We start from the raw sequence: 26649 nt of genomic DNA, 5'->3' as shown, positions 1-26649 counted from the left end.
CGGCCATTTTCAAAGTGTGAAAAAAGCTGCCAGTCAGATCAGAAGAAGATCGACACGCACGCCAAAAGCTAGCTTCTGCGTCTTTCGTCGTCAGCGGCTTCGGGTGGTGAAAAAAAGTCTTTCCAGTTTCCTCTGGCACTTTTCGGAGTGCGAATTTCAAGCAGTAAACGGTGTGAAAATTATCTACAACGGCGCCCATAACAGATTCCAGCATGAGCAGTAGCTACGGGAGGCCGCCGCCAAGGATCGACGGAATGATTTCCCTCAAGGTAAGTGTGCAAACAGCGCGGTGCCATGTTTCCCCAGCCCAGCAACGTTATTCGGGTCGTCGGGTTGAGAAATCGGACAAAGATGGAGGTCACGTAGGCGGTCGAGTTTCGCGAAATTTCGGCTGGTGATGCGTTTTAGTTTGAAATCATGTGAAAATTTGTAGAATTGTTAGCATTTTTCCAATTATCGGTAAATTTGGTTCGCATGGAATGGTTTTCTTTAGGGAAATGGAAGATTTTCCAATGAGGAGCGCTAGCGCTTACAGTTTGCTTGTGTGAGTGACATTTCTTCACCAACACATCTACACGGTTTTCTGTATTACAGGACTCGGTGGTTGGAAACATCAAAACAAGTTTTCAGGGCTAGTAGCGAGTCTATTGTATTAAGTTTTGTTAATTACTTTAGGTGCTGTTTTCAAACGTAGACTCATTTTTGGTCGTCTCAGACCCCCTCATCCTCGGTGTTGTACATTACTTTTAAATTTTTGATCAGGTCGAGGCAGCTCCGACAAACTTCAAACTTCAGGAGGGAAGGTGGGGTCTGGCCAAAGTCTACGCCCCAAACAAATTTTCACAGAGTCTATGAGAGGGTTGGGTTAAGATGGCAAAATTTTGGTCTACGTGGTTTATGAACAGCCCCTTCAAAATTATTGTCATTGCGATTGAGATTCAATGTATCCCTATAATAGGGAAATGAATCAATCCGGCATCCATACATTAAACCTGACGCCCAACGTAATTTCAATAAAAGGCAGGTAACAACTGAAGCATAAGTGAACCAACATTTTCGCTTTCTGTCTAGCTCATGCAGGTTGGATAGTTCTCAGAATATGGATCCCAGGCAAACTAGACAAAAATTCTAATACTCATAATTTATTTGGATTGCCTGCGACCAGGCTGAAAGCCTCTCAAATACAGACACAAAAAAAAAAAAAAATTATTTGGATTCTTCCCACAGGTCGACAACCTTACGTACCGCACGACCCCGGACGATCTCCGGCGCGTCTTTGAACGCTGCGGTGAGGTGGGAGACATTTACATTCCTCGTGATCGTCATACGCGCGAAAGCCGTGGCTTTGCGTTTGTTCGGTAAGTGTGTTGATCTTTATGGAGATGAACTCCACAGCTAATGTTCCGACTCGGCCTATCAACAGGTTCTACGACAAGCGCGATGCTCAGGATGCTCTCGATGCCATGGACGGACGTATGTTGGACGGCAGGGAGTTGCGCGTCCAGATGGCCCGCTATGGACGGCCCACTTCGCCCGCACGCGGTGGAGGCGGCGGTGGTGGCGGAAGACGCTATGGCGGTGGACGCGAACGTGGCCGGTCCCGTGACCGTCATCGCCGCCGTTCCCGCTCGCTAGATCGTCCCCGTGGCGGACTTCGTCGGTCGTACTCCCGATCGCGGTCCCGCTCCCGGGACCGTTCCCGCTCGGGAAGCAAATCGTCCCGCGGCAAGGAGTCCAGATCCCGCAGCCCACTGGACCGGGGAACGCACTACTAGATCGCCTAGTATTGGCACACCCACATTACAAATTTAATGGACCGTAAGTTCTTTAAACATTATCGGACTAATCTCGGCTTTCAATCCAATGTTCTTCAGTTAGACCTTAAGCCGTTAGTACACAGGATCGACTGTTTGTTTAAAAATAAACCAATGCTCAAACATCTTGTTTGAGTCGATCGAATTTTCATTAGTGTCAAATTGATGTTGTTTGTTTCTTGAGGTCTCTCTAATAAAGACAAATCAATCAATCAATTGTTTCTTGAGATCTTTCCTTGTCAAATATTGTACCCTGTGTACTTCAGGCCTTACTCTCTTGCTATGCACGCTATTTCGCAACGTCAACATATTTTCCTTCTTCCGTTATTTCAGAGACAATGATCCAGCCAAAAGAAAAAAACGCAGCGTAAACAATTCTAGATGATGAACCCCCCTTTTAGAGTGACCGTGTGCGTTTGTTTAACGTAAAATAACTACTCTCAGCAATTGCAGAAAGAAACAAACATAAATTTATTGAAAACAAAACAAAAAGAAGTGGAAGACGGACGATGGACCGACAAACAACAAGCAAAATGGTGTGTGGATTATTAATAATAGTAGTGGAGGCAGGTGGATAGAGGAATGCAGCGGAACCTTCAACAGCAGACGAACGGCGATGACGGTGGCGATGGGATGACCGCGGAAATTTGCAGGTAATTTTGGATGATTGTATTTTTTCTAGCAAATAATTTTATCAGAGGGCATTGGGTATATCAAAATTTTATCACTGAATGGCTCAGGGTTGGAAAATTTGAATTTACTTGATAATTTTCCAACTGGTGAAATGATATGATATCATTGTTTACTTCAAAAATAGAAAGTCGTAAACTACTTACCTACGGCAATAAAAAACTATACGTCAGTACGACACAAGAACATGATTTTGGTCTCCTGTTGGGGTTCAAGGGTATCATCACGTCTTCAGACAAGCTGTTAAAGTTTTATGCAAAGCGAATCAAGGCTACTTGTGCTCCTGTCCGTTGTAATAGGGATATCAAAAATAATTTAAACTCAAAATTGATATTTTGAAAGCCATCGAAAAATGTCAAATGTAAGATTGACATATGAAATCATCCAGGTTTACTCAAACAGATATCTGCAAAAACCTTTGGAAATTCTCCAGGAACTACTTTAACAATCCTATCACCCTGTAACGGTCCCCTAATTTTGAATTTATTTGTTCAGCAATGAATTGCTGCAATTGTAAATTTTGAAACAACTTACAGTTAGCCTGAAATGATCTGAAAAGCTAATTTCATTCTTTGTATAAGTTTCAAAAGTAAAAATCGTCGATCAGGAATTAGATGAAGTAGATCATAGGGAGCCCACCAATTCCTCTAAGATTTTTTTCCGGAATTACTGTGGATAAATACAATTCATCCAGGAATACATCTAGTGGTTTTACCTCTAGGTTATATAAATCTCCCGGATATTACTCAAGGAGTCTCTTTATAAATTCCATCTTGAAGTTTTTTCTAAAGATTCTTAAACATAAATTCTTAAAGTTATTCTTTTTTTTGGATTTCCAACAAGGATTATTTTATTCACGCAGAGAAATTTCATCTTATTGAATCAAAAAAATATATTTTTGAAGCTCATTTTTGTTATAAACAGGCTTATTTTTGAATTCTACAATTTTATTTTGTTCATTCAACTATAAAATTTGTTGTTTTCAATACGACAGCTGAACGAGACAAAAATTGTAAATTTAAAAAAATATTTTTTTGTTTGAAATACTTTTTTATTTTTGATTCTAAAAAAAAATATTGTAAATCCAAAAAAATGTTCACGTCTAAATGGCAGGCAGCTGACACACTAGCGAAAAGATTGCAACTTTGTAAATGCCATCTGCTAAATGTTGAACGTTGTTGGTACCTCCAACCATAGAGGAAAATCACGCTAACCGATAATTTATGATCATGTTTTGGCAATATTGGAAAGCGTCAAGCGTCCATAACGTAGAAAGTGATTCACATTTATTGATCAATTTTTAAGAGCAGTTATGGCTATAATGAACAACGCGCAATAATTCATCAGCATTCCAGAAGTGTGTGTTGGATTCCCGCTTGGAATCATTGTTGTTTTGCCAAAACATTACAAAAAATTGTAAATTCAACAAAAATTTTCTTTGTAGATGTTGACAGCTGACTTTTTTAAATACAACAATTTTGATTATTAAACCAAAAAATATTTATTTTTGAAATAAAAAAATAAAATTATTAGCCGGGGAACGATAATTATTTTTGTTGTTTTTACACAGGATTTTTTTGAGTTTAAAAAAGATTTTTCTGCGTGTTGGTTATTGGAGTACCTATGTTGAAAACTGATATACGCTAACGATACCACTGCGAGTAGCAGTAATTTTACATATATGATTTGCCGAGGATATCCTGAAAATGTTTCTCACATTAATTTCTGTAACAGAAAGTCCGGTAGAGATTTCCGAACACCGCTAGCTATCATGGTTTCCCATAGCGGAAATCATCATAGTTACAGGTCGCAAGCCCTGGTAAAGTGTGGAACGTTTTGATGGCTGTGATCCCTGACCATCATGTAATCATAATCCCAGGGATACTCAAGTGACCATAGTGTTGGGTTGTGGGGGTTGCGTGTGTGGGGTGCATATATTGACAAGCATTGCTATGGATCGTTAGGGCTGAGTAGGAACGGGAAATGGTTCTACGATTGCTTAATTGCGATTATACCTACTGGTATGGTCGTGGTTTAACAGTGGTGGCGCCGCTTTTCGCTTGTGTTCGGCCTAGGTGGTTTGTTTAGGCGGTGTGGGTAGGTCTGTATGTACTTCGTACGTGCAGTGCGTACGGCTTCAGCATTGTGGTTACTTGGGTAGTGTAGGATAATTGGGTTTGGGACTGAGGGGGTCGTCATTGATTCTGCCGACACCATTGAGTGCTCATTGTTGACGGTTGTGTTGGTGACGATTTCTTCAGCTTTATAATCTCATTTATACCACGCACAAACTTTGGGAAGAGGGACTGCTTTGTAATGCAAGAGAGGGATTTAAACTCTGCGTTACGGGTTGGGTGAGGTCATGCAGATTGCAGATAGAAGCAACCCAGGTGACCGTGCGGCTCGGGTCGTGATGGATGCATGAGTGCAGTGTGTGTGGGGTGCGCTACCCTGTCGGTGCAGTTGAGTCTGGGTTGGAGTGGAAAGAGATCCTTCTCTACCCTAGATCGGTTTCGGTTGTACGGGCGGGGTAGTGTTTGTCTTATTTGTGACGTGTTGTGCGTGATTTGCGGCCCGAGCTGCGTGGTTACTTGGGAAGTATTGTGCTCTGCAATCTAGATTTTGGTTTTAAGGTGAAGCTATGGCTGGGCTGTGCCTCGAATTTGTTGGGCGCAGGTCGGGAGAGCTGGTGGCGGTTTGTGCTGGAGGGTTTGCTCGATTGGCTATTCACTGTTGGTAGCCAGTCGATCGACTGTTCGCGCAGCCTGTCATTTGGTTCTTGGGGTTTGTGCTCTCGAGGTTCGGGGCGGTGCTTCATTGTATCTTCGCTTTAATACTAATATTCCTTGTTTGATTAATTGACTATTATGTACAGGCGTTTAACTCATTCTATTTCATAGATTGCCAGATTTAAGGGTAATGGTTCAATAGGGTGTTAGCAATCAGAGTGGATTAGAACGAGTTGGCGCCTACAATACACCAACACTAACACACATACACCAATACTTACACGCACACATGCACCTACAACTAGCTGTAAAAGACCAGTGGGCGGGACAATGGTGCCTACCCAACAGTTGTAGGTGGGGTGTTTGGCTTAGCTACATGACTTGGTCCGGCAAGCCCATAAACATCAATTGGTAGACGTATTGCCTAGTGAAAAAACAACGCAGATGGGCGAAAGCCAGGGGATGCGTTGATAATAGCAGAATAGCAGAATAGCAGAAAGTCCGGTAGAGATTTCCGGGACGAATTCCTACAGGGACTTATGAAGAAATTCCGGGTGGATCTATTGGATTAAAAGAAGTTCTTGGTTGCTCTTAGACGAACAGTTTTTGGACGTTTTTCAGGAAGGATGTCTGGTGAACGATTAATGGAGCCCCAGAGGAGAAAAAATCTGTATAAATGGCATGACAAACGACTAGAGGAATGCCTTGATGAACTATAGGAAGAATTCCTGCAGGAGTTCCTAACGAAATTGTTGGGGTGGGGATTTTTAGAGATCCTCCTTGCAAAATTCCAAGAAGAACTTTAGGAGAAAAAAAACGAGACTCCGAAGGCATAATTCCCGGAGGAATCACTAGACCAAGTTAAGTTCTTAAAAATCTCCTGGTAGAAACATTGGATTGGTGAAATTTCAACAGGAACATATAGGTGTGGGCATTTTTAGATAGCCAGAGGACTTTTTAGAGGGATTTCTAGACGGAAATGTAAGGATAATCGGCATGAATGGAACATTAAAATTTAAAATAACTAAAATGGCCGTTATGAAATAAACAGATAGCGCCACAGATAGATAGATGTAGCCTTGTGTGCTTGACATAACTCGACTGCTGTCACAATGATAAAGTTCTTATAGGGCACTGCACTGCGGTTAAGTCTTTGACGTTTCGTGGCTTGTTGATTACGATTCGGCTCCTCCAGGAGTTCATAAAGAGCTTTTTCCGGGAGTTTATTTAGGATTTCTCCTGTAGTTCCATCTGAGATTCTTCCAGGAAATTCTTCTGCGATTACTTCTGGATTTCCAAAATTTCTTCCGAAATTTCTCTAGACATTAATTCCGATATTCTTTCTACGATTACCGCTTCAGAAAATTTCTTCCGGGATTTCTCAAGGAGTTCCGGGAATCCTACAGGAATCCGATCCTAGATTCTCCTGATAGTTTCTTATGGAATGTCTTCAGAAGTCTCTTTTTCGATTTGCAGAAAGTATTCCTAAATCATGCCCCACCTAGTAATGGAACATACCCTATTCGCCCTATTCGCTTATTACAACGCTCCTGCACTCAGCGAAAAAAAACTAGCGAAATTCATCGAAATACCTTATGAAAATTTGCTATAACTAATTCTTATGGATGCCATAAGAATACCTTATGAAAATTGATCGTGCTTGCTATGACAAATTTTATAAGATAGCCTTATGAAAAGAACAAAAAAATCTTAAAATGACGCAGACTGGATTCGATCCATGAACGTCGGGATCACCGAGCCCGTGTTTTATCCACACGACTACCGACGCTTGAGAATGCCATGTTGCTAAACATGAATAAAAGCCCAGCTGTGAGAGGATTTTACGTCATAGAGTGACCTTATGAAATTCATCCGAATCATTATGAATTTTTTAAAGGCCGTTTCATAAGTTGGGCCTTATGGAAATCTTAAGGTTATTTGGCTGAGTGTGGTGGACGTTTTCAAAAACTCTTGACGTCTATTTGTTGACAATAGGGGTAGGCGGGGCATTATGGACACCCTAAGGTTTTTGCCAACTTTACCTGGCAAGATGTCAAAAAAGTTTAGTTTTTTGATGCATGTATCCTTTTAAAGTCTATTTAGCATCTATTGCATAAGAATGCTCACGAAGAAAAATGATTTATCCACTTCAAAAAATGTTACGAAAAATGTTAGTTTTTCATGACCGTCTTCATGCATACGGGGCAGAATGGACACCCCCATGGGGCAATATGGACACCATGAGACTTTTACGAATTTCGTACATTATTTACACCTTTAAAGTCATTTCATTACAAAACAACTATTTTGGTTGAATAATACGCCGAAGTAGTTCATTTTTGTTCAGTTAATTTAAATTCAGGCTGTTTTGGATAAAGCTTCGTTTTTGTCGGCATGTACAGCTGTGCCTAGAACAACTATTTTCCACTGCTGTCGTTTTTTGACCAATTTGTTTCACCCTATGTCTACTATAGTGAACATTTAACCGGAAATGTACCGAAATAGAAGAATTTGGTTGGTTTGTAATTTAGGTTATATTTTCCCTTGCCGCTTCTTTCAAAAAGGTGAGTGTCCATTTTGCCCCGGCAGCAGAAAATATTTCCAAACTTGATTTTTGATATAATAAAGAAAAAAATATAAACATGTTAAGCATGTAGATACAGCAAAACTACTTGCATGTGTTCTAGAAATATCAGGTTTTAATCGACCTGCAATAAATTAATCACTAAATCTTATTTTAGATGGTGTGAAAATTATAATTTCCATGCACAAAAAACGGATGACGCAACATTTTCGTGTAAAATCAAGTATAATTTTAATTTCGAATGTTTCTTTCCTGAAACTACGTTTTAGACAAATGGACTATATTCTCCATTCATTAAAAGTTCAAAAAAGTTCGCATATTTCAAAATATTGAGGGTGTCCATTCTGCCCCGGGTGTCCATAATGCCCCGCCTACCCCTACTAATAACAATGGTTCACTAAAATAACTATAACGGCCGCTATGAAACGAACAGATAGCGCCACCGTAGCCTTGTGTGTTTGACATAACTCCACTGCTGCCACAATGTTTATGTCCATATACGGTGGCGCCTTTATTTACATGCGGTGAACACTGAAAAGGTTTGCTCCATAGATCCATTACAGTGATTGTTTTCTGTTCTAAAAAACTTTGCGGTTTTGGAGATAGGTACCATGCAAAATATTGCATATAGAAGCGTAGAAACAGGATCGTGCACATTCCTCAAGCTGGCAAAAGCATTGAGTTTTTCCTCCAGATACATCGTGTGGCGCGTGCTTAAAAGTTACAAAGAACGACGACTCAGAAGCGGAAAAGCAAACGCCAAAATGGAACTGCCAATCGTCAGCTTCATGGAAAGGTCTTGAGGTTCATTAGAAGCAATATAGATATGTCTGATCACGATTTTAGCTAAAAGTATAGTGTCGCCCAACGTACAATGCAGAGAATTCGCTACCGTGCAGGCTTACATGCATACCGAGCTAGCAGGCAACCAAACAGATCTTTCAATCAAAATTCCGTGGCTCAAAACCGTACTCGACAGCTTTATGACAATCTACTGTCAAACCCTGTTGGGTGCATACTGATGGATGATGAAAGCTATGTAAAGCCCGACTTCCGACAACTTCCGGGACCGAAATTTTACAGCGCAAAGACTTTAGGAGGTGTCTCTGGAAGATATAAATTCTATTTTGTGCACAAGTTCGCTCTAAAATATATGATCTGGCAGTTGTGGTCACAAGACAAAGTTTTCATCTCCAAAACAACGATGAACTCGGAGGTTTATGAACCGAATGTCTGAAGAATCGATTTCTGGTCATAATCCAGTCTCATGATGGCCCAGTTGGTTCCGAAAACACGTAATCCGCCCAATTGTGCTCAGTTCAGGACACTGTTGAGCAATTATTATGAAGAGAAACCAGAAGGCTAAGGGTGCAATCATCAATAAACAAGTAAAGAATTAGCTTAGTGTTAAAACTTGAAACTTGATTGACCGTCCGCAGTTGTAACTCCAGTATCGCCAGATCAGCTACACTCACACAAGGAACCAATGAGATAGCTGCTTGGGACTAACAGGCATCTTCAGTGTGTGAGCGTTGGTGGTCTTGTATTTTTAGACGACAATGGCGCCTGCTGCGTCTGGTTGTTGTAGGTCAATGTGGGGAAGGAGAGGAAAGTGATGATTGCAATCGCTTGTTGCCAACAGGCTTTTCAGTCCTCTGCACCTGTCCAAGGTCATGCGGTGAGACCAGAATAATGTTGTTCTATTACTATAAGTGGGCCATGCTTTAGAAAATATGCCTGGGAATTCTAGCAATTTCACCCGGGATTTTTTCTGCAATTTCTCGCAAGAGTTCTCTCGAGGATTGTTTCAGGAATTCCTTCCAAGATTCGTGCAGAAACTCCTTCCAAAGTTCCGTTTAGGATTCCTTCCAGAAATTTCAAGCGGGATTCCTCCCGGAGTTGCTTTGGGATTTCTTCAGTAATTCTTTCTGAGATCCTTCCAGGAATCCTTCAAGCACTTCTTTCAGTATTCCTCCAAAAACTACTCCGGAATTCTTTCAGTAACTACTTCTGGGATTGCTTTAAGAATTTAGGGATTTTTTTTCTGGGCTTCTGTCAGGAATTGCTTCTGCAATTTCTTAAGGAACCCTTCCGTGGGTTCTTCCGGGAACACTTTCCACTCTTTTTTGGTGTCCTCCAAGATTTCCGTTTGTTTCCGTTTTCTGCAGATCTGCTTGAATTCTTTCAGATGTTTCTAATGGACATCTTCCAAGAGTTTATTAAGGAGTATTTAGAGAAATTCCTACCGCAGTTTTCATATATCTATGGCATTCCTCATGAAGTTCCTACATGATTACTTTGAGGAGGAAATACTCCAGCTAGTTGCTTTTGGTTTTCCTCACACAGGAGCTCCTGGAGGAATCTCAGATGGAGCCTTTTAGGAATTTCAGAAGAAATGAGGAAACACAGAGAAAGATTCTGACCCCCGGAAGTATCTTATCAAGAATTTCATAGGAATCCCACAATAAACTCCTAGACGAGCTCTGGAACAAATTTGTAGAAAAATTACAAAGGGTTTCTTGGAGTTGGAGGAGTCTCGGATGGAATTTCTGCGGAATCCCAGAAGGACCTCCTGGAGGGATGCCAGTCTTAAAAAAACTTGTTCACACACACGACCGATGCTGACGAAATTTGTCCAAGTCCGAATCGTAAACAACAAGGCCAAAGACTTAAACACAAATTTATCTTAATAACCGCGGCGTGCACTGCCCTATACGGTGGTTCCTTTGTTTTGATGCGGCAACTGCTAGATTAATTGACTTCAACGCTCCATTGGACCTTCCGCCTGAACTCCGGAATAAATCCCTACATACATACAGAATCACTTTTGCTCGATAATAATCACAAAACATTGCAAATCTTTTGTGTGCTGCATGCTAGTTTATAACTCCCAGCACTTATTTTATATTGTTTTTCCTGGATTCCTTCATGAAAATCTTCCATGTTTCCTGAATTCCGACCGATTTGTCCTGGAGTTGTTTACGGCCATCCTGACACATTTTTTTCCTAGAGGGTTTCTGGATATTGCTCCCAGAGCCTGCTTTGGGATTTTTCCCAGGAGTTCCTCTCGTGTTTCTCCGAATTCTTCCCAGGATTTCTCTCAGAGTTTCTGCAGGAGTTGTTACTGGTGTTTTTTTTTTCTAGAGTTTCTCCAAGAAGTTTTTATGAGTTCTTAATGAATTTTTCATAGGGTCCCTATAGCCACAGCAAAGGCTTGGGTATAGTATTCAGCATAACCATGCTGAGGACGACGGGTTCGATTCTCAGTCGATTCAGGAGCTTTCCGTAAAGGAGATTTCCTTGACTTCCTTGGGCATAGAGTAAGTATCTTCGTGCTTGTCACTCATGCAAATTGGTCATTGGCAAAGCAAGATCTCAGTTACTAACTGTTGAAATGCTCATAGAACACAAACTGAGAAGCCGGCTTTGTCCCAGTTGCGACGTTATGCCTAGAAAAAGAAGAAGGATTTCTCTAACAGTTGACTTTTCCTGGAGTTTGTCTCGAAATCCTTGTAAGAAATATCGGAAGGAATCCATCTTGCGAGAATTTCCGAGAAAATATATAGGAGAAATATTGAGATGAACTTCGGCAAAAATACTGAGAAAAACAACTGGTACATATCCAAGGACATATCGGAAAAAAAATCGGGGGGTTATCCCGGAATGAAGTATAGGGAAATTTCAAAAGGAAATTTGAAAACCTCAAAGAGTGGTGAAATCTCGTGAAGAATTCCAAGAAAAATTCTCGAAACTATTTGCAAGCAATCTCTTGAAGAACATCTCCAGAAATCTCACAAAAAAACGCTAGAGAAACTGTTGAAAAGCCATTCCGAAAATTCATTAAGAGAAAGGAATTTCGGATGAAATTTATGGGTAATGTACGCAGATCGCAAGAAATTTCTTGGGCTATCTTGATGCGTGTACATAAGTGACCCGATTTTGTCAGCCCCTTTTCGGAACACATTTTCCGCTCTTCTCAAAAACCTAATAACTTTTTCAAACTTGTTTCCCTTTATGTTCTGCATTTAAGCTGTAGTTTGATGAGAAACATAAATTAATTTGTTTAAGTTTGACCGTAAGCTAACGAGAGCAAAAAGTTTGTTGCAGAATGGGGCTGACAAAATCGGGTCCTTACTGTATATTCAGTCAAGGAATCGCTCAAGAAATGAGCAAGCGTCGCTTTATTCCAAATCCTAGTACGAAGTTAAAACGAAACTTCAAATCAAATGGGGCTTGCTTTGTTAAATTTCTTGGCCATTCCGGTCGGTCATGGAAAAATAATGCACTGAACGAAAATTACTTGAGCGATTCTGTTTGAAGTGCATATCTCTGAAAAATTTCTGCGCAAACTCTGGGAGGAACTCTGGCTGAAATTTCAGGAACAACTGACAGAAATCCCGGAAAGAATATCGAAAAAATCTCGGTATTGACTCTATAGGACCAAATTCGGAAGAATCTCTGGATCTCTGGATTCTTGGGAAACACTTCTAAGGAAATCCGAAAAATACATTTTGTTATAAGTCTAGAGTTTGGAACACCGTGCACCGTCATACGCCATCCGGAAGACGTGTCGCTCAGCGAAGGGATTAGCGGATGCATTGATTTAACAGAGTAACAGAATTACCAAACAAATACAAAATAGGGTCTTGTACCATTTGGGCAGGTGTACCTATTTTGGGCACTTGCCGCTATAACTAAGACATGTTCAAACCGATTGATTTGAATTTTTGTAGAGGTAGGCACGTACAGTATCTAACTCTATACAAAAATTCAAATCAATCGGATTGAAATTGACTTAGTTATAGCGGCAAGTGCCCAAAATAGGTACACCTACCCAAATGGTACAAGACCCTACAGGGTGCGGCAGGAAAAAATGCGAAAAGTTCAAGGTACTATTACACGCTAAATATGCGATATATATGACTATTTTTTCATGACAGTGTATCAGTCAATGTCTATATTCTAGCACTGAAAAATAAAAATGAACATATTTGATGTTTAACATGTGATAATGTAAGCCCAATAATCGGGTATCAATAAACTGCGCGCTCAATGGTCATTAAACAAAATGACTATAACAGTAACAAAATTAGCTTACATTCGATGAACAATCAGACCACACTGATCCAGAGCCATGTAGTTTCACATACTAGATGAAATAAGTACATATATTTGATGATATTGTAGAGAAAATTAAAAATTTTGTTTTATCAGATACGAAATTTAGCGACCTGTGTACTTTTCTACGGTTTGAAAATTCTGTTTGTCTTCAGCTTCAGGCGCCGCCCTGTAAAGGTTAGTGACCAAAATGGAAAATTGTTTAAATAACTTTTCAGAAAACTAGCCTATTATAGATCATGGAACGTTGAAACATAGATTGGTTAATGTCAAATGGACGAAAATGAGGTTTGAAGTTGAAAAACACTTTCGCATTTTTTCCTGCCGCATACTGTATATCAATGTGGGGAAAAAGATTACTATCACAATCACCTCACGGTGAAAGTTTCTCTCTTTCGTTCGTTAAGAAAATGTGAAAACAACAAGGGAACGTTCAAAAATTACGTCCAACTTTTGGGGGAGGGGGGGGGTCTAGGAAAGTGTGACAGTACGTGTATTGGGTATAGGAAAATAGCGTGACAGAGGGGGGAGGGGGGGTCTAGAAATCCCGAAAAACGATGGACGTAATATTTGAACCTTCCCCAAGACCAGTACCTGGCAAGTTTGACAGGTGTTGGTTCTGTTGTTTTCTTACTTTCTGTAGGAGAGAAAAGGGCCCATATAGCCGAGGCGGTAAACGCACGGATATTCAGCATGACCATGCTGAGGGTGACGGGTTCGATTTCCGGTCGGTCCAGGATCTTTTCGTAAAGGAAATTTCCTTGACTTCCTTGGGCATAGGGTATCTTCGTGCCTGCCACACGATATACACATGCAAAATGGTCATTGGCAGAGGAAGCTCTCAGTTAATAACTGTGGAAGTGCTCAAAGAACACTAAGCTGAGAAGCAGGCTTTGTGTCAGTGAGGACGTTACGCCAAGAAGAAGAAGAAGGAGAGAAAAAGAACGATTTTGTCATGACGTCACCATGCATTGCATTGGAGTAATAGCTCTGAATGCATTTTTCACACAATTCCACGTTTCTACAAAGCCAATTTAACTATGTTTGTTTTACAAGCATTTGATACGATCACGGCATTCGTGTTAACTCTCTACTTCCCTTGGTATTGGGTTTCTCATTGATGTTTAGACTACTGTGATAATTCGATAATCCATTAGATCATCATTTTCCAGCGACATTTTACACTAATCAAACTTATTTTGTTTACTTGTTGTGCATCCAACGCCCAAGTCATGAAATCAACCGAAGTTGTGTATGCTAGCCGCTGCGAAGTCGTGTGCGAAATTCGACTGTGATGATAATGAATTCGGGCCGAGTCTAAATGGGTGCAAATGTCGCAATACTTCCCTTGATTGCTTCAGAGCATCATCGATTTTCAACGAACTTAGGTCACGAAATTAGAAAAATATGAAGCTGTTTTTAAAATGTGATTGTTCCATCATAAGGTTAATCCAAATAGTATAGTAACTACTTGTTTCAATAGTGGAACTATTGATAAATAATCAAAAAGCTGTTGGTTTACAGCTTTTTTCATTGATTTCGAAAAATTACACCAAGTGGCTCTACCCCATTTGGCACAATGCCATTTGGCATAATGCCATTTGGCATAACGGCCATTTGGCATAATGGTCATTTGGCATAATGGTCATTTGGCATAACAAGGATTATGCACATTCTTACCAAGAAGGCTGTTCTTCGTATTATGCCAAACGGCATTATGCCAAATAACCATTATGCCAAATGTCATTATGACAAACAGCGTTATGCCAAATGGCATTATGCCAAATGGGGTAGAGCCCAAGTTGCAATAATATTCGTTTGAGCACTTTTTTTTTTGAAAATGCTTTTTCGGCATAGAAAGAGTCTTTCTAAGTCGTGGGAAGAAAAGGGTTAAAACTTTTTTTTAACTTGCACGCAGAAAAATATATATTAAATTCAAAAATAAACGACTTTGAAATAAAGAAAAATAATCATTGATCCACGGCCTAAGTGCGATTTTCATTGAATCAATGACTTCCGAGTATTAGCTTCAAAGCACTTTTGTTTTTGTTTTAAAGTCTAGCTTTCGTTAGCCGGATCGTAAATTCAAAGTGAATAATATTTGATTCTAATACTTTATTTTTTTGAAACAAATACATAACTACTTTATTTCAAAAGCATTTTTTTTTTGAAACAGAAAACACATATTTTAGAATTAAAGTCAAAATATATTTATTTCAAAAATAATAGTATTTGATCTTTCAAAAGGATCGTCCAATATTTTACCTGCTTTGACTGAATGTGATCTATTAACTACTGAGAGCATGTGATCGTCATGCTTTAATTAATTATAAGATCATATTCAGTCCAAGCAGATAATCCAATAAAATATTAAAAATACTTTTAGGGATTCTTATATTCACATAATTACATAATTTTTGCTGGTAAAGTATGTTGCTGTGCAGTTGCCCTTTGTTATTGTCGTCACGGTTGAAACCTGAAGTATCCCCACACGGCGGAAGATTCTGAGAAAAAGAGTTCAATTAGTAAAAAAAAACTGGTGAAAAGCAGCAGCTGCTTACCAGCCCTTTCTCTGTTCGTTCATGCCGTAGATGCGCTTCATCTTTTCAGCTAGGAACGGCTGCAGTCCTTGGCTTCCTTGCAGGTTAACGGAGTAGCCATAATCTGGAAGAAATTACATGTTGTTTTTTTTTTTTTTGAATTAAAAAATATGTTTCACATTATCTTACTTACCTTTGAAGGCTTCCACTATAACATGCGACTATAATAACGAAAATCTAAGCAGTTTCAATAAGAATAACTTTCCTAAATCACCTGTACCGAGCGTCAGAACTACGATCTCTTCTACAATTTTGTCCGGCGCGTAATTTTTATTTCGTTTTCTGACAATGAAAACAAAATGACGGCAGACAAACTTGTACAAAAACCTATATTTATTTCAAAGTAGCAATTTTTTTTGAATCAAAGGCACAACGACTTTGAATCAAATAAACTTATTTTTGAATCAAAGTTGCTCAGTATTAGAATCGAATATTAATTTGCTTTGTTTCAAAAAAGGTATTGGTTTTGAATCAAAGTTGTAATGTATTTGATTCAAATATGCGATATTTCTCTGCGTGTGTGACTCAAATTACTATTCAATTTATCATAATAGGTTTAATCTGTGAAATCAAGTAGCTAGCTTCTAATCATTAGTACATTCCAGCATTGCCTGTACGGAATGCACTAGTATGCATTCCGGTACAAACCCAAACCAAATCCGTGCTAAATTTTCCTGTAAAAAAAAATTAAATAAACTTTGTAATGTTTCGATCACACAGGGCAAATTGCGGTTGCATGCTGCTCACTTGCTGCTGCTGTTGTTGCCTGGTGAGACACGGTACCTCGTATATCAGAGAGAAAGACATCGACGACTACTGCCCTGCTACTGCAATCCGCGACTCGGCGAGACCCGCAAAAGTATCGTGCCGTCGTGGCCGTCGTATGGTGCTGCTGTGTGCTGACGACGACAGACGGTGCGACGCCTCTCTACGGTCCGCGAGATCCCTCTTTTCCGGCGTCGAGCTTATGGCCCGCGCGTGCGCAGTTTGCCTGTCCTCGATTTTGAGCTGAGCGCTCATGGTGGCACACAGGGTTGCTGCGCTGTGCAGAGATATCCGTTACAACTTACAAGACTGAGAAAGAGTTTGCTGTGCCTTGCTGAATTGTATCGCTCTGGCTCTAGCCTGATCATGTTGGTGAGATAGAGAGAAGGAGATGTGCTGTTTTTGGAGTCGGGAGTGAATCCGGTAGGAGTGGCCCCTGATTTGACCGAGGCTGGTGTGAGGTGGAGAAAGAGATATAGCAGAAGAAGCAGGTCTTCCGGGAACATCTGATCTCGAGTCGAGTTCTCCGAATGGTGAGCTCTGCTGTGCTGCCGTTCCTGAAAGGCGTCTCCGTCGTAGCTGCCGAGTTTCTTTCTCTCTCTTTCTTTTTCTTTTCCTTCTTTTTCTAGTGCTCAGGCTTTTTGAAAATTTTTGTGTTCTTTTTTATTTATTTGCTCCCAAAGTATATTCTTGCATGTCTGTACCGATGAGCGATGCTGACACGAAACGAGAGATACAGGCGAGCAGACAGACTGAAAGAGAGCACTACTAGAAAGTGTGAAGCTGAGCCAGTTCTTTTTCCTCGGGGGTTTCGATCCAGGGCATCACAACGCAGTTTATGAGAACGAGTGCTGTTGATCGCGCACGTTGCAGAAGTTGGGGAGAGTTTTGTCGCTGAGCTAGGAGAAAGAGAGGGTGTGTTTCCTGAGATCCTGGCAAGCTGTTTTCCAGCCGGCAGCCGAATTTACGAGCACCTACGAAGGGATAGACCGAGGGTTCAATCTGAAAGTAGCTATTACTTTTGTTTTGCTATTTGTTTTCTAAACGGATTTACACTATCCATTGTTATAACTTTCTCAACATAACATTCAATCAGTTAACATTGACTGCTACAAGATTGAACACTGCTGGTTATCCCTTCATTCAAGTGCACGAAAAAAAATGTCCTGTTTCCAGTCACCGGGTTAGCGAGTTGCCACGAGTTCGAGATTTTCTCTTTCTAGGTTACTGATACATTACCGTTAAGTTCCAGCTATTTGTTCCAGACCAGATCCAAACACAGACTAGTTTTGTACTTTCAGATAAGCCCTTATCTCCCAACATCCCAACAACTTCGACCTATCTTGACGGAGTCACTTCACATCGCCCGAGGAAGCCGCAAATCCTCTCCAATGCATCAAACCGACTAAAGCCAACAACAGAGACGGTAAGTCCGACTAGATTAGAACCTTGGAGAATGATATTTTTCTCACATAATTTAATGGACACATAAATTTAATTTTACTTCAATGAAGAATATAAATTTTAAGCTACAATTCATGCGTAACCCCAAGAAATATTCTACTGTATGAAACGATACAAAAACAACCTGCGAAATAAATTGGTATCCTTCTTACATCGTTGTCGCAACGAAAATTTGTCTCCGGCTGTTCACTCTTGGTCCGAAATCCCTGTTGGCTCACTAGTAGTTGAAGAAGTTGCCGTCTCCCGATTGGCGCGAGTAGCCCGGATTCGTCAGCGGCGTGTGCGGTCCGGTGTTCATCAGTTTGACCGTGTTGGGCGACGCTTTCTCCTGTAGGCCACCGATCTGCAGCGGATGTTTGAGGGGAATGATTTTCTCCGGACTCAAGTCACGGGTGTTGCGCAGTCGCCGAAAGGTGGTCTGTCCGATGGTTTCCTCCTGCATGACGACGTCGTTTTTCCCCTTGAACAGCTCGTCCGAGTGGTTGTACTGTGAGGCTAGGTTGATGTCCAAGGAGTCGCGCGGGATGGGACTAGGGTTTGTGGAATATGTAGGAAACGAGAGATAAGAAGGTGTTGTAAGTATAGAAACATAATACCTGAATTTCGCCTATCAGGGGAAAATGTATTGAATTTTATGAAATAATGTTAGTTCAAGGATCGTCTTGGAATAACAGTTCAACATGGCACCCGAATTCCTGGAATAATCCTGATCTTCTGGAGGAATTCCCAGAAAGAAATTCCCTGAAGTAGTTTCTGGAGCATTCCCCAGCAGGAATTCTTGGACGAATTTCGAGCAGTAATTCCCATAGAAGTATCCAGGTAGTGTTCCTAGCATTCCCAGTGTTCGACAAATGTAGTTCCTGGGGGAATCCGCGAATGAAATTTCTGAAAGAATCCTAAGGAGTTGTTTCTGGAGGAGTCCCTTGAAGGAATTCCTGAAGTAATCCTTAGATGAAATTCCCGGAGGAGTCCTCAGAAATATTTTAGAGGAATACCTAGATGATTGTCTAGAATAATGTCTTAGAGGAATCATCGAATGAAATGTCCAGGATTTATTGGATTCATTCGCAGCTGATCTGCCGTGAATGTCATATTTCTCCCACTTGCATAGGAAATTCAGCAAACATGGGTTTGATATGCGATTCACGGCAGTGATGTTTCCAGAAAAGTCCCAAGATACCTATAATTTCTTGAGGAATCACTAGAAGAGGTTTCTGGCGAATATTCAAACCTGATTTCTAGAGGAATCCGCAGAACGAATTCCTGGAGGAATTCCCAAAATTAATTTCTGAAGGAATCTCCAGATAGCATTACTGGAGTAATTTACAGATGGATTTCCCGGAAGTTCTTATATTTAGAGGACTAGTAAAATTTGTGGAGGAATTTCCAAAGGAGTTTCTGGGTGAATCCTCGAAACAAAAAACATCCTGGAGTTATCCCCAGATATATTTGCTGAAGGAGTCCCCAGAAGTAACATCAATGAAGTTGACCTAACTGGCTAAGACAAGGGGTGCTGGCACGGGCCGAGGGGTGATCCGATCGGCACCAAAATTTAGATTTTTTTCTTCCTCCATTTGAACAAACATTCCAACAAAATTTGGTCAAAATCCGCGGTGGTCAACAACACGTTTCCACTTTTTCTCGGTCACTTCATATGCACAGTCACCCATATACAAATTGAAAAAAAAAAAATTAAATCTTATGTCGTTTTCGTTTTTGTGACGGTGCTACACCGCTTCGTGCTACACTTATCACTGCAAAAACGAACATTTTCGGTGCAGTTGCTTTCGTGTGCGCGAATCAAAACCAAAAAATTTACATCTTTGCAAACGTTGATTGGTGAACACGGTGTACACCCGCTACACTCTCGATTTTTTGAGTGCTGCACTATCTTGAGCGGTGCAGAAAAAGTGCTACACCGGTGCAGCACGAAAATCAAAAACGAACACTTTTGGTGCAAAAGTGCTACACCGGTGTAGCACCACCGCAAAAACGAAAACGACATTAAATAATAATAAATAATAGATTCCATAAATTCCATAAAAGGGCCCATATAGCCGAGGCGGTAAACGCACGGGTATACAGCATGTCCATGCTGAGGGTGACGGGTTCGATTCCCGGTCGGTCCAGGATCTTTTCGTAAAGGAAATTTCCTTGACTTCCTTGGGCATAGAGTATCTTCGTGCCTGCCACACGATATACACATGCAAAATGGTCATTGGCAGAGGAAGCTCTCAGTTAAAAACTGTGGAAGTGCTCATTGAACACTAAGCTGAGAAGCAGGCTTTGTCCCAGTGAGGACGTTACGCCAAGAAGAGAGAGAGATTCCATAAAAATGGAATGTCGATATTTCACGGGATTCACAACTATGAATACCGAGCAAATGAACGCTAACGCTCGTCGGACCACATTAAGCATGAACATCTCTGTTTGCATTATACTGTCTACTCTACGCAACTCGATATCCAAGGGACCATCGAGTTATAAAACATTGGGAGAGGAAAAAGATGTGGTTCTCACGATCAAAAATCTCATAACTAAATTATGTATTGATAATCCTCCAACCGAAGACCAAATGAATTTCTCGCAAATATTGAAGTATAAGTAAAGATATTGCTGATTGCACCCCAAATTCAAGGGGTTTCCAACTAAATTCTCGCGTTTAGTATCATACAGGCGTATCTGCAATGATCGATTTCTCTTCGTCGATTTTCTCTTCGGATTATTCCGGGAAATACGACCAATGTTCGGATGATCTCTCGGTGTACTTCGGTGAAGGACAACTAGGACTATCATCTAGAACAACAAAAACACGCAAAAATGATTTGCCCACCAAGTTATTAATCAAAGAGAAAATCGATGAAGAGAAATCGATCATTGTAGATACGCCTGTATGATACTAAGCGCGAGAATTGATTACTTGTCACTACTGAAAAAAATATACTCTGATTACTCATTGATTACTGTGATTACTCATTGATTACCAAGATTACTATTGATTACTCAAAATTACTACTGATTACCATGATTACTTGTGATTATTTTGATTACTTATGATTACTTTTTGATTACCAGGATTACTATTGATTACTCAAGAACTACTGATTACTCAGATTACCTATGATATTATCATATGATTACTTTGTTTGGTTATACCGTTGATTACCTATTTGATTATATTTGAATACCATTGATTACATCTTATTACCATTGATTACCTCGGATTATTAATGATTACTTCTGATTACCATGGTTACTTGTGATTACCATGATTACTTATTGATTACTCAAGATTACTCAGATTAATAATGATTGCTTCTTATCATCATGATTACTTATGATTACCTTGATTACTTAAGATTACTACTGATTACTCAGATTACCTATGATTATTATAGGATTACAACTAATTACTCATGATTACTTTGTTTGGTTATACCGTTGATTGATTCTATAACATTCCCCAGAAAACCATTCCCCAGAATACCAATCCCCAGAATTCCATTCCCCAGAAAACCATTTCCCAGAATGTACCATTCCCCAGAATGTACCATTTCCCAGAAATCCATTCCCCAGAAATCCATTCCCCAGAATGCACCATTCCTCAGAAATCCATTCCCCAGAATGTACCATTCCCCAGAAAAGCTTAATATACTCTGCTAAAAAGTTTAATTCGATACACAAACAGTAAAATGTTGATCATAATGATATGTACAACGGTACGCAGTGTCAAGAAAATTCTAACAAGACTGACTTGAACTGAGAGAATTTTCAGTATGGCACTCATTTCAAGCGCAATTGTACAGTGATTCTTGTATCACATGTGTGTCATAAGTATTATAGGCAAGGATTTTAACATTATAGTGTTATTACGAGCAAATATCTATTTTTTGTACGGTATATGTAACAAATTAAGGTAAAAATGTATACATACATACATATCCATAAAAATATTCTACAATGGTTCAAACGTTTAATTACCATTGTACACAGTTGCATGTTGATCTTTAAACCTATCTTGAAAGTTCACAAACTATTAGTTGCGTTGCTATAAAATGTTTTGTTTTTGATAGATTTGTGAAAATTGTGCAGCACTTGTTTTACGATGAATAACGTTTTAAAAGTGATGTGCAAAATTTACAGAGAAAACGCATATTCTTCTGATGTTGTTCAGTGTACAAGATGCTAAAGACTCAACTGACCACGTTTTTCTTTGCAAACGGTTGGAGGGATCCATCCCAATGGCTGTTCCTAATTATTCGCTTCAAAGGCTCTTCATTCATGCGGTATGAGAAGGGCTTTCATCATTATTCCAATACTATGGAATGGAATAGAAAAAGTGAACATTTAAGCAGTTTTAATGCCAACAATTCTAGGGTATGTGTGCCATCAGTAATCTCACGCTTCCATATTCATCCTATTCGGAAACAAGCGATTACGGCACCGATTGATTCCGTTCTTTTTGTTTTCATGGGTGCTCACTTCTAACAAAAAATACAAAAATAAGAAACAAAACAAACAGCGCTGCAATCCTTTGTTTTTCGTAGGATGAAAATGGGAGCCACATGCTTAATAAGGGAACCAATACCCTAAATATGTTTAATGAAGAAGGGAAAAAGTATCATTGTTTTCCTTTTGGCATTCAAAAACCCAACAATGTTCCTTCTTTTTAAACAATATTCTTCTTAAAATTAAGGCAATTAGTAAAATTTTTTAAATTATAACTGCTTACATTTTCAACATAGATTCTCCCTTCTTTTCTACATAGGCTGTTCTTTCGAATTGCACTTTTCAGGAAATTATGGGCATTATTACAACCACCGGTGTTAAATTGCTGTTATATTTATTATATATTTTTTTTCAAATTTCTAAACATCTGTGCTTGTGGTGCCGATTGTAACTAGCCTAAACATTGTAACTCGAAAGAACAGCCTATGTAGAAAAGAAAGGAAAATCTATGTTGAAAAAGTAAGCAGTTGTGATGCCGATAATTTCCTGAAAAGTGCAATTCGAAAGAACAGCCTATGCAGCAAAGAAGGAAAAGTCTATGTTGAAAATGAAAGCAGTTATAATTCCAATAATTGTACCAATTGCCTAAATTCTAAAAAAAGCTTGTTTAAAAAAAGGAACAGTGTTGGGCTTTTGAATGCCGCAAGGAAAACAATGTCACCACAGACAAACAGACGTAACACTTCGAACATTTTTCGATTTAAATTTTAGTCTCGGAAATAGGTTCGCTTAATTCTAAAAGGAATGAATTTGACCAATCATCAACTAGATGGCAGTAGTGAGCAAACGTCAAACTCAAACAAAAACTATGCGAGCGCCGCGAATTGGCAGTTGGTTAACTCTCAAATTTTCAAATAAACCGTTAAATCGATGTACGATGGCAATTATCAGAGTGTTACGTTTCCTTCTTCGTTAAAAAAAATGTTTGAGTCGTTATAAGAATTGTTGGCATTACAACTGCTTATATGTTTATTAAAAATTTTCCCTTCTTTTGCATAGGCTGTTCTTTCCAGTTGCACTTTTCAAGAAATTATCGGCATTGCAACTGCTTACTTTTTTAACATAGATTCTCCCTTCTTTTTTGCATAGGCTGTTCTTTCGAATTGTACTTTTCGGGAAATTATGGGCATTACAGCCTCCACAGGTGTTAAAATTGCTGTTATATTTATTTCATATTTTTTCTAAATTTCTAAACACCTGTGCTTGTGGTGCCGATAATTACCTGAATAGTGTAACTTGAAACAATAGCCTATGCAGAAAAGAAGGAAAAAACTACGTAGAAAATGTAAGAAGTTTTGATGCCGATAATTTACTGAAAAGTACAATTCGAAAGAACAGCCTATGCAGAAAAGAAGGAAAAATGTATGTTGAAAAAGTAAGCAGTTGCGATGCCAATAATTATACCAATAGCCTAAATTGTAAAGCAAATCATGCTTATTTCCGAAGTTTTTCTTGTCAAATAAGAATTTTTGGCAGGATGTTTCTTCCGGTGATTTTTTACGAACAAATATTTGATTTTTAGCTATTAATATAAACCATTCAGAATTAAAGCAATAGTTTTATTTTTTTCTGGGGAATGGTACATTCTGGGGAATGGAATTCTGGGGAATGGTACATTCTGGGGAATGGAATTCTGGGGAATGGTACATTCTGGGGAATGGATTTCTGGGGAATGGTACATTCTGGGGAATGGTACATTCTGGGGAATGGGTTTCTGGGAAATGGTTTTCTGGGGAATGGTACATTCTGGGGAATGGAATTCTGGGGTTTGGTTTTCTGGGGAATGGTTTTCTGGGGAATGTTATAGAATCGTTGATTACCTATTTGATTACATTTCATTACCATTGACTACATCTGATTACCATTGAATACGTCTGATTACTAATGATTACTTCAAATCGCCCAGATTACTAGTGATTACCTGATTACTCAGAGAAATCGAAAGTAATCATTGATTACTTGTCACTAAAAAACTTGTTGCCCAAATTGGATTGATACAATAGTATGCACACACCAAGTGTAATTGCAGCGCAGGGCCACGTCGAATCGAGTTGAGATCTTCAGTGCACTTATTCCTTGTAAATGGAGGAATAAGTGCACCGAAGACGTCGAGACGATCCGAGGCAAATGTGCACTTTTATCACACTTTCTAGGCGTACCAGAAAAGTGTGAGTCCAATTTGGGATGAGTCTGCAATATCCACTTATCCACGAGCGGTAATGGCGGCGGCGGGCACAAATAACCGATTCGAATTTTGACGTTTCGTGGGGATCGCAATCGGTTGGCGCTATCAAACGGTGGGTGAAGGGGTGTGGAGGAGAATGAAACTGTTTTGACTTTCCCCCAAGAAACGTCAAAATCCGAACCGGTTGGGCATGCCCGCCGCCGCCATTACCGCTCCCGGATAAGTGGATATTTAGCACATACAAACAGACGTCTCACTCTACCCACTTCCCACCGTTTCTCTTTTTAACAGAATATCCAAATATTGTGTAGTTCGCAAATCTCTCGCTCATGGCGCTTGCATCGTTTTTGCTCCTGTTTGACGTTTGCTCACTACCGCCATCTACTCAGTGAGTTTGCGAAACACAGCGTAATTAGCATTGGGCGATTATACTTTGTGACGATGATTTTAGTCGCATTTTGTTCCAAGTGATATGTCTGTTTGTCTGTGTATTTAGCATTTCTTTTTGTGCGGGACATTCGTTAAACCAGATTTCATCTGGGAAGCGGCGAGGAAAATCCAATATAATCTCATCTCTCATCTAATCTTTCATCTCTTCATTCATCTTTCATCTCTCATCTAATCTCAACGCTCTTCTCATCTGTCATCTCATCTCACATCTCACTCATCTCATTTCTCATCTAATCTTCCATCTCATCTTTTATTTCATCTCATCTCTCATCTCATCTCGCATCTCATTTCTCATCTTTCATCTCATATTTTATCTCATCTCTTATCTCCCATCTCATTTCATCGCTCATCTCATTTCTCATCTAATCTCTCATCTCTTATCTCTCATCTCATCTCTTCGCTCTTCTCATCTCTCCTTTCTCAACGTATCTCGCATCTCATCATCTCGCATCTCATCTTTTATCACATCTCTTATCTGTCATCTCATCTCATCGCTCATCTCATCTCTCATTTCTCATCTTATCTCTCATCTCATCTCTCATTTCATATCAGCTCCCTCATCTAATCATCACTCGTCTCATCTCTCAACTACTCTCTTATCTCATCTCATCTTATCTTTTATCTCACCTATCATCTTTTATCTCATCTCTTGCCTTATTTCTCATCTCATCGCTCATCTCTTATCTTTCATCTCTCATATCTCGTCTCTCAGCTTTCAACTCATATCTCATCTCATCTCTATTCTCATCTTATCTCATCTTTCATCCTCTCATCTCTGGTCTCTCATTTCTCATCTGTAATCTCTCATTGCTCATCTCTCATCTTTCATCTCTCATCTCTTCTCTCATTTGTTATCTCTCATCTCTCATCACTCATCTCATCTCACTATCCTACCTCTACCACAGCCTCCATTCTAACCCTTTACTCTAAACCTCTACCCTCCCTAACCCTCTACACTACCCACTACCCTGTACCCTACCTTACCTTTGGTCATTATCCATGTATGCATTTGTATGCAAATCTCGCGCTTAGTATCATACAGGCGTATCTACAATGATCGATTTCTCTTCATCGATTTTCTCTTTGATTAATAACTTGGTGGGCAAATCATTTTTGCGTGTTTTTGTTGTTCTAGATGATAGTCCTAGTTGTCCTTCACCGAAGTACACCGAGAGATCATCCGAACATTGGTCGTATTTCCCGGAATAATCCGAAGAGAAAATCGACGAAGAGAAATCGATCATTGCAGATACGCCTGTATGATACTAAACGCGAGAAATTTTGCCAACTTGCATTACAGATTAACAGACAGAAAGATAGGTAGACAGACTATCCAGACAGTGGAACGTTCATCTTGACTCATTTTAACCTTCCGTAACTCGCGCGGTTGGCCACCACACTTTTTTCAACGTGTTGTACAAAATACAACAGCGCGGCTCGAAGGTTAACCAGCCCCTCTTCCCCTTGAATACCCAATGAGCAGAGATGATCATTGCTTACCCGGTCGTAACGAACTTGGCTGCCCGCCGGGCCGAACTCAACGTCTGGTGGTAGAAAACTCGCTCGTTCGGACTCAGCGAAGCCGACCACCGGATGCTCGGGTGGGTTTCCGGTGGGGCCGGCAGTTCTTTCATGTAGCACCCCTCGCCATCGATGTTCGGGATGTGGTCATCGTTCCGTTCGCGTTTGATCGAAGCCGTACCACCACCGCAGGAGTACTTGCATCTCATTTTTTTTTTCT

At 39.9% G+C, this 26649-nt stretch overlaps 2 protein-coding genes across 4 annotated transcripts; one reads left to right on the top strand and one right to left on the bottom strand.

Moving 5' to 3' along the window:
• Positions 1-17935, top strand: LOC109423949 (serine/arginine-rich splicing factor 2). 3 transcript variants are annotated; one of them, XM_062849841.1, is made up of 6 exons: positions 1-269; positions 1228-1358; positions 1424-1818; positions 2148-2467; positions 16256-17540; positions 17602-17935. In XM_062849841.1, the coding sequence occupies exons 1-3, from the start codon at positions 213-215 to the stop codon at positions 1773-1775; spliced, it is 540 nt and encodes a 179-aa protein (XP_062705825.1). In that variant the 5' UTR covers positions 1-212; the 3' UTR covers positions 1776-1818; positions 2148-2467; positions 16256-17540; positions 17602-17935. The 3 variants fall into 3 exon arrangements, with proteins under 3 accessions (XP_062705825.1, XP_062705823.1, XP_062705824.1); XM_062849839.1 differs by lacking the exon at positions 16256-17540; XM_062849840.1 differs by having other exon boundaries at positions 16256-17935.
• Positions 17110-26649, bottom strand: LOC115265636 (cilia- and flagella-associated protein 276). Its single transcript, XM_029871507.2, has 2 exons — positions 26409-26649; positions 17110-18294 (listed from the first exon to the last, which is right to left on the bottom strand). Exons 1-2 carry the CDS (start codon positions 26636-26638, stop codon positions 17982-17984), a joined length of 543 nt encoding a protein of 180 aa, XP_029727367.2. The 5' UTR covers positions 26639-26649; the 3' UTR covers positions 17110-17981.

This window comes from Aedes albopictus, chromosome 2 (genome assembly GCF_035046485.1).
Source record: "Aedes albopictus strain Foshan chromosome 2, AalbF5, whole genome shotgun sequence".
Taxonomy (NCBI): Eukaryota; Metazoa; Arthropoda; class Insecta; order Diptera; family Culicidae; genus Aedes; species Aedes albopictus.
This window is presented reverse-complemented; position numbering and strand designations above follow the sequence as displayed.

Coding starts and splice junctions, on each gene's coding strand:
- LOC109423949 (XM_062849839.1), top strand. CDS start 213: ATGAGCAGTAGCTACGGGAGGCCGCCGCCAAGGATCGACGGAATGATT. Junction 270..1,227: donor ACGGAATGATTTCCCTCAAG/GTAAGTGTGCAA, acceptor TTCTTCCCACAG/GTCGACAACCTTACGTACCG. Junction 1,359..1,423: donor CGTGGCTTTGCGTTTGTTCG/GTAAGTGTGTTG, acceptor GCCTATCAACAG/GTTCTACGACAAGCGCGATG.
- LOC115265636 (XM_029871507.2), bottom strand. CDS start 26,638: ATGAGATGCAAGTACTCCTGCGGTGGTGGTACGGCTTCGATCAAACGC. Junction 18,295..26,408: donor GCCAAGTTCGTTACGACCGG/GTAAGCAATGAT, acceptor CACAAACCCTAG/TCCCATCCCGCGCGACTCCT.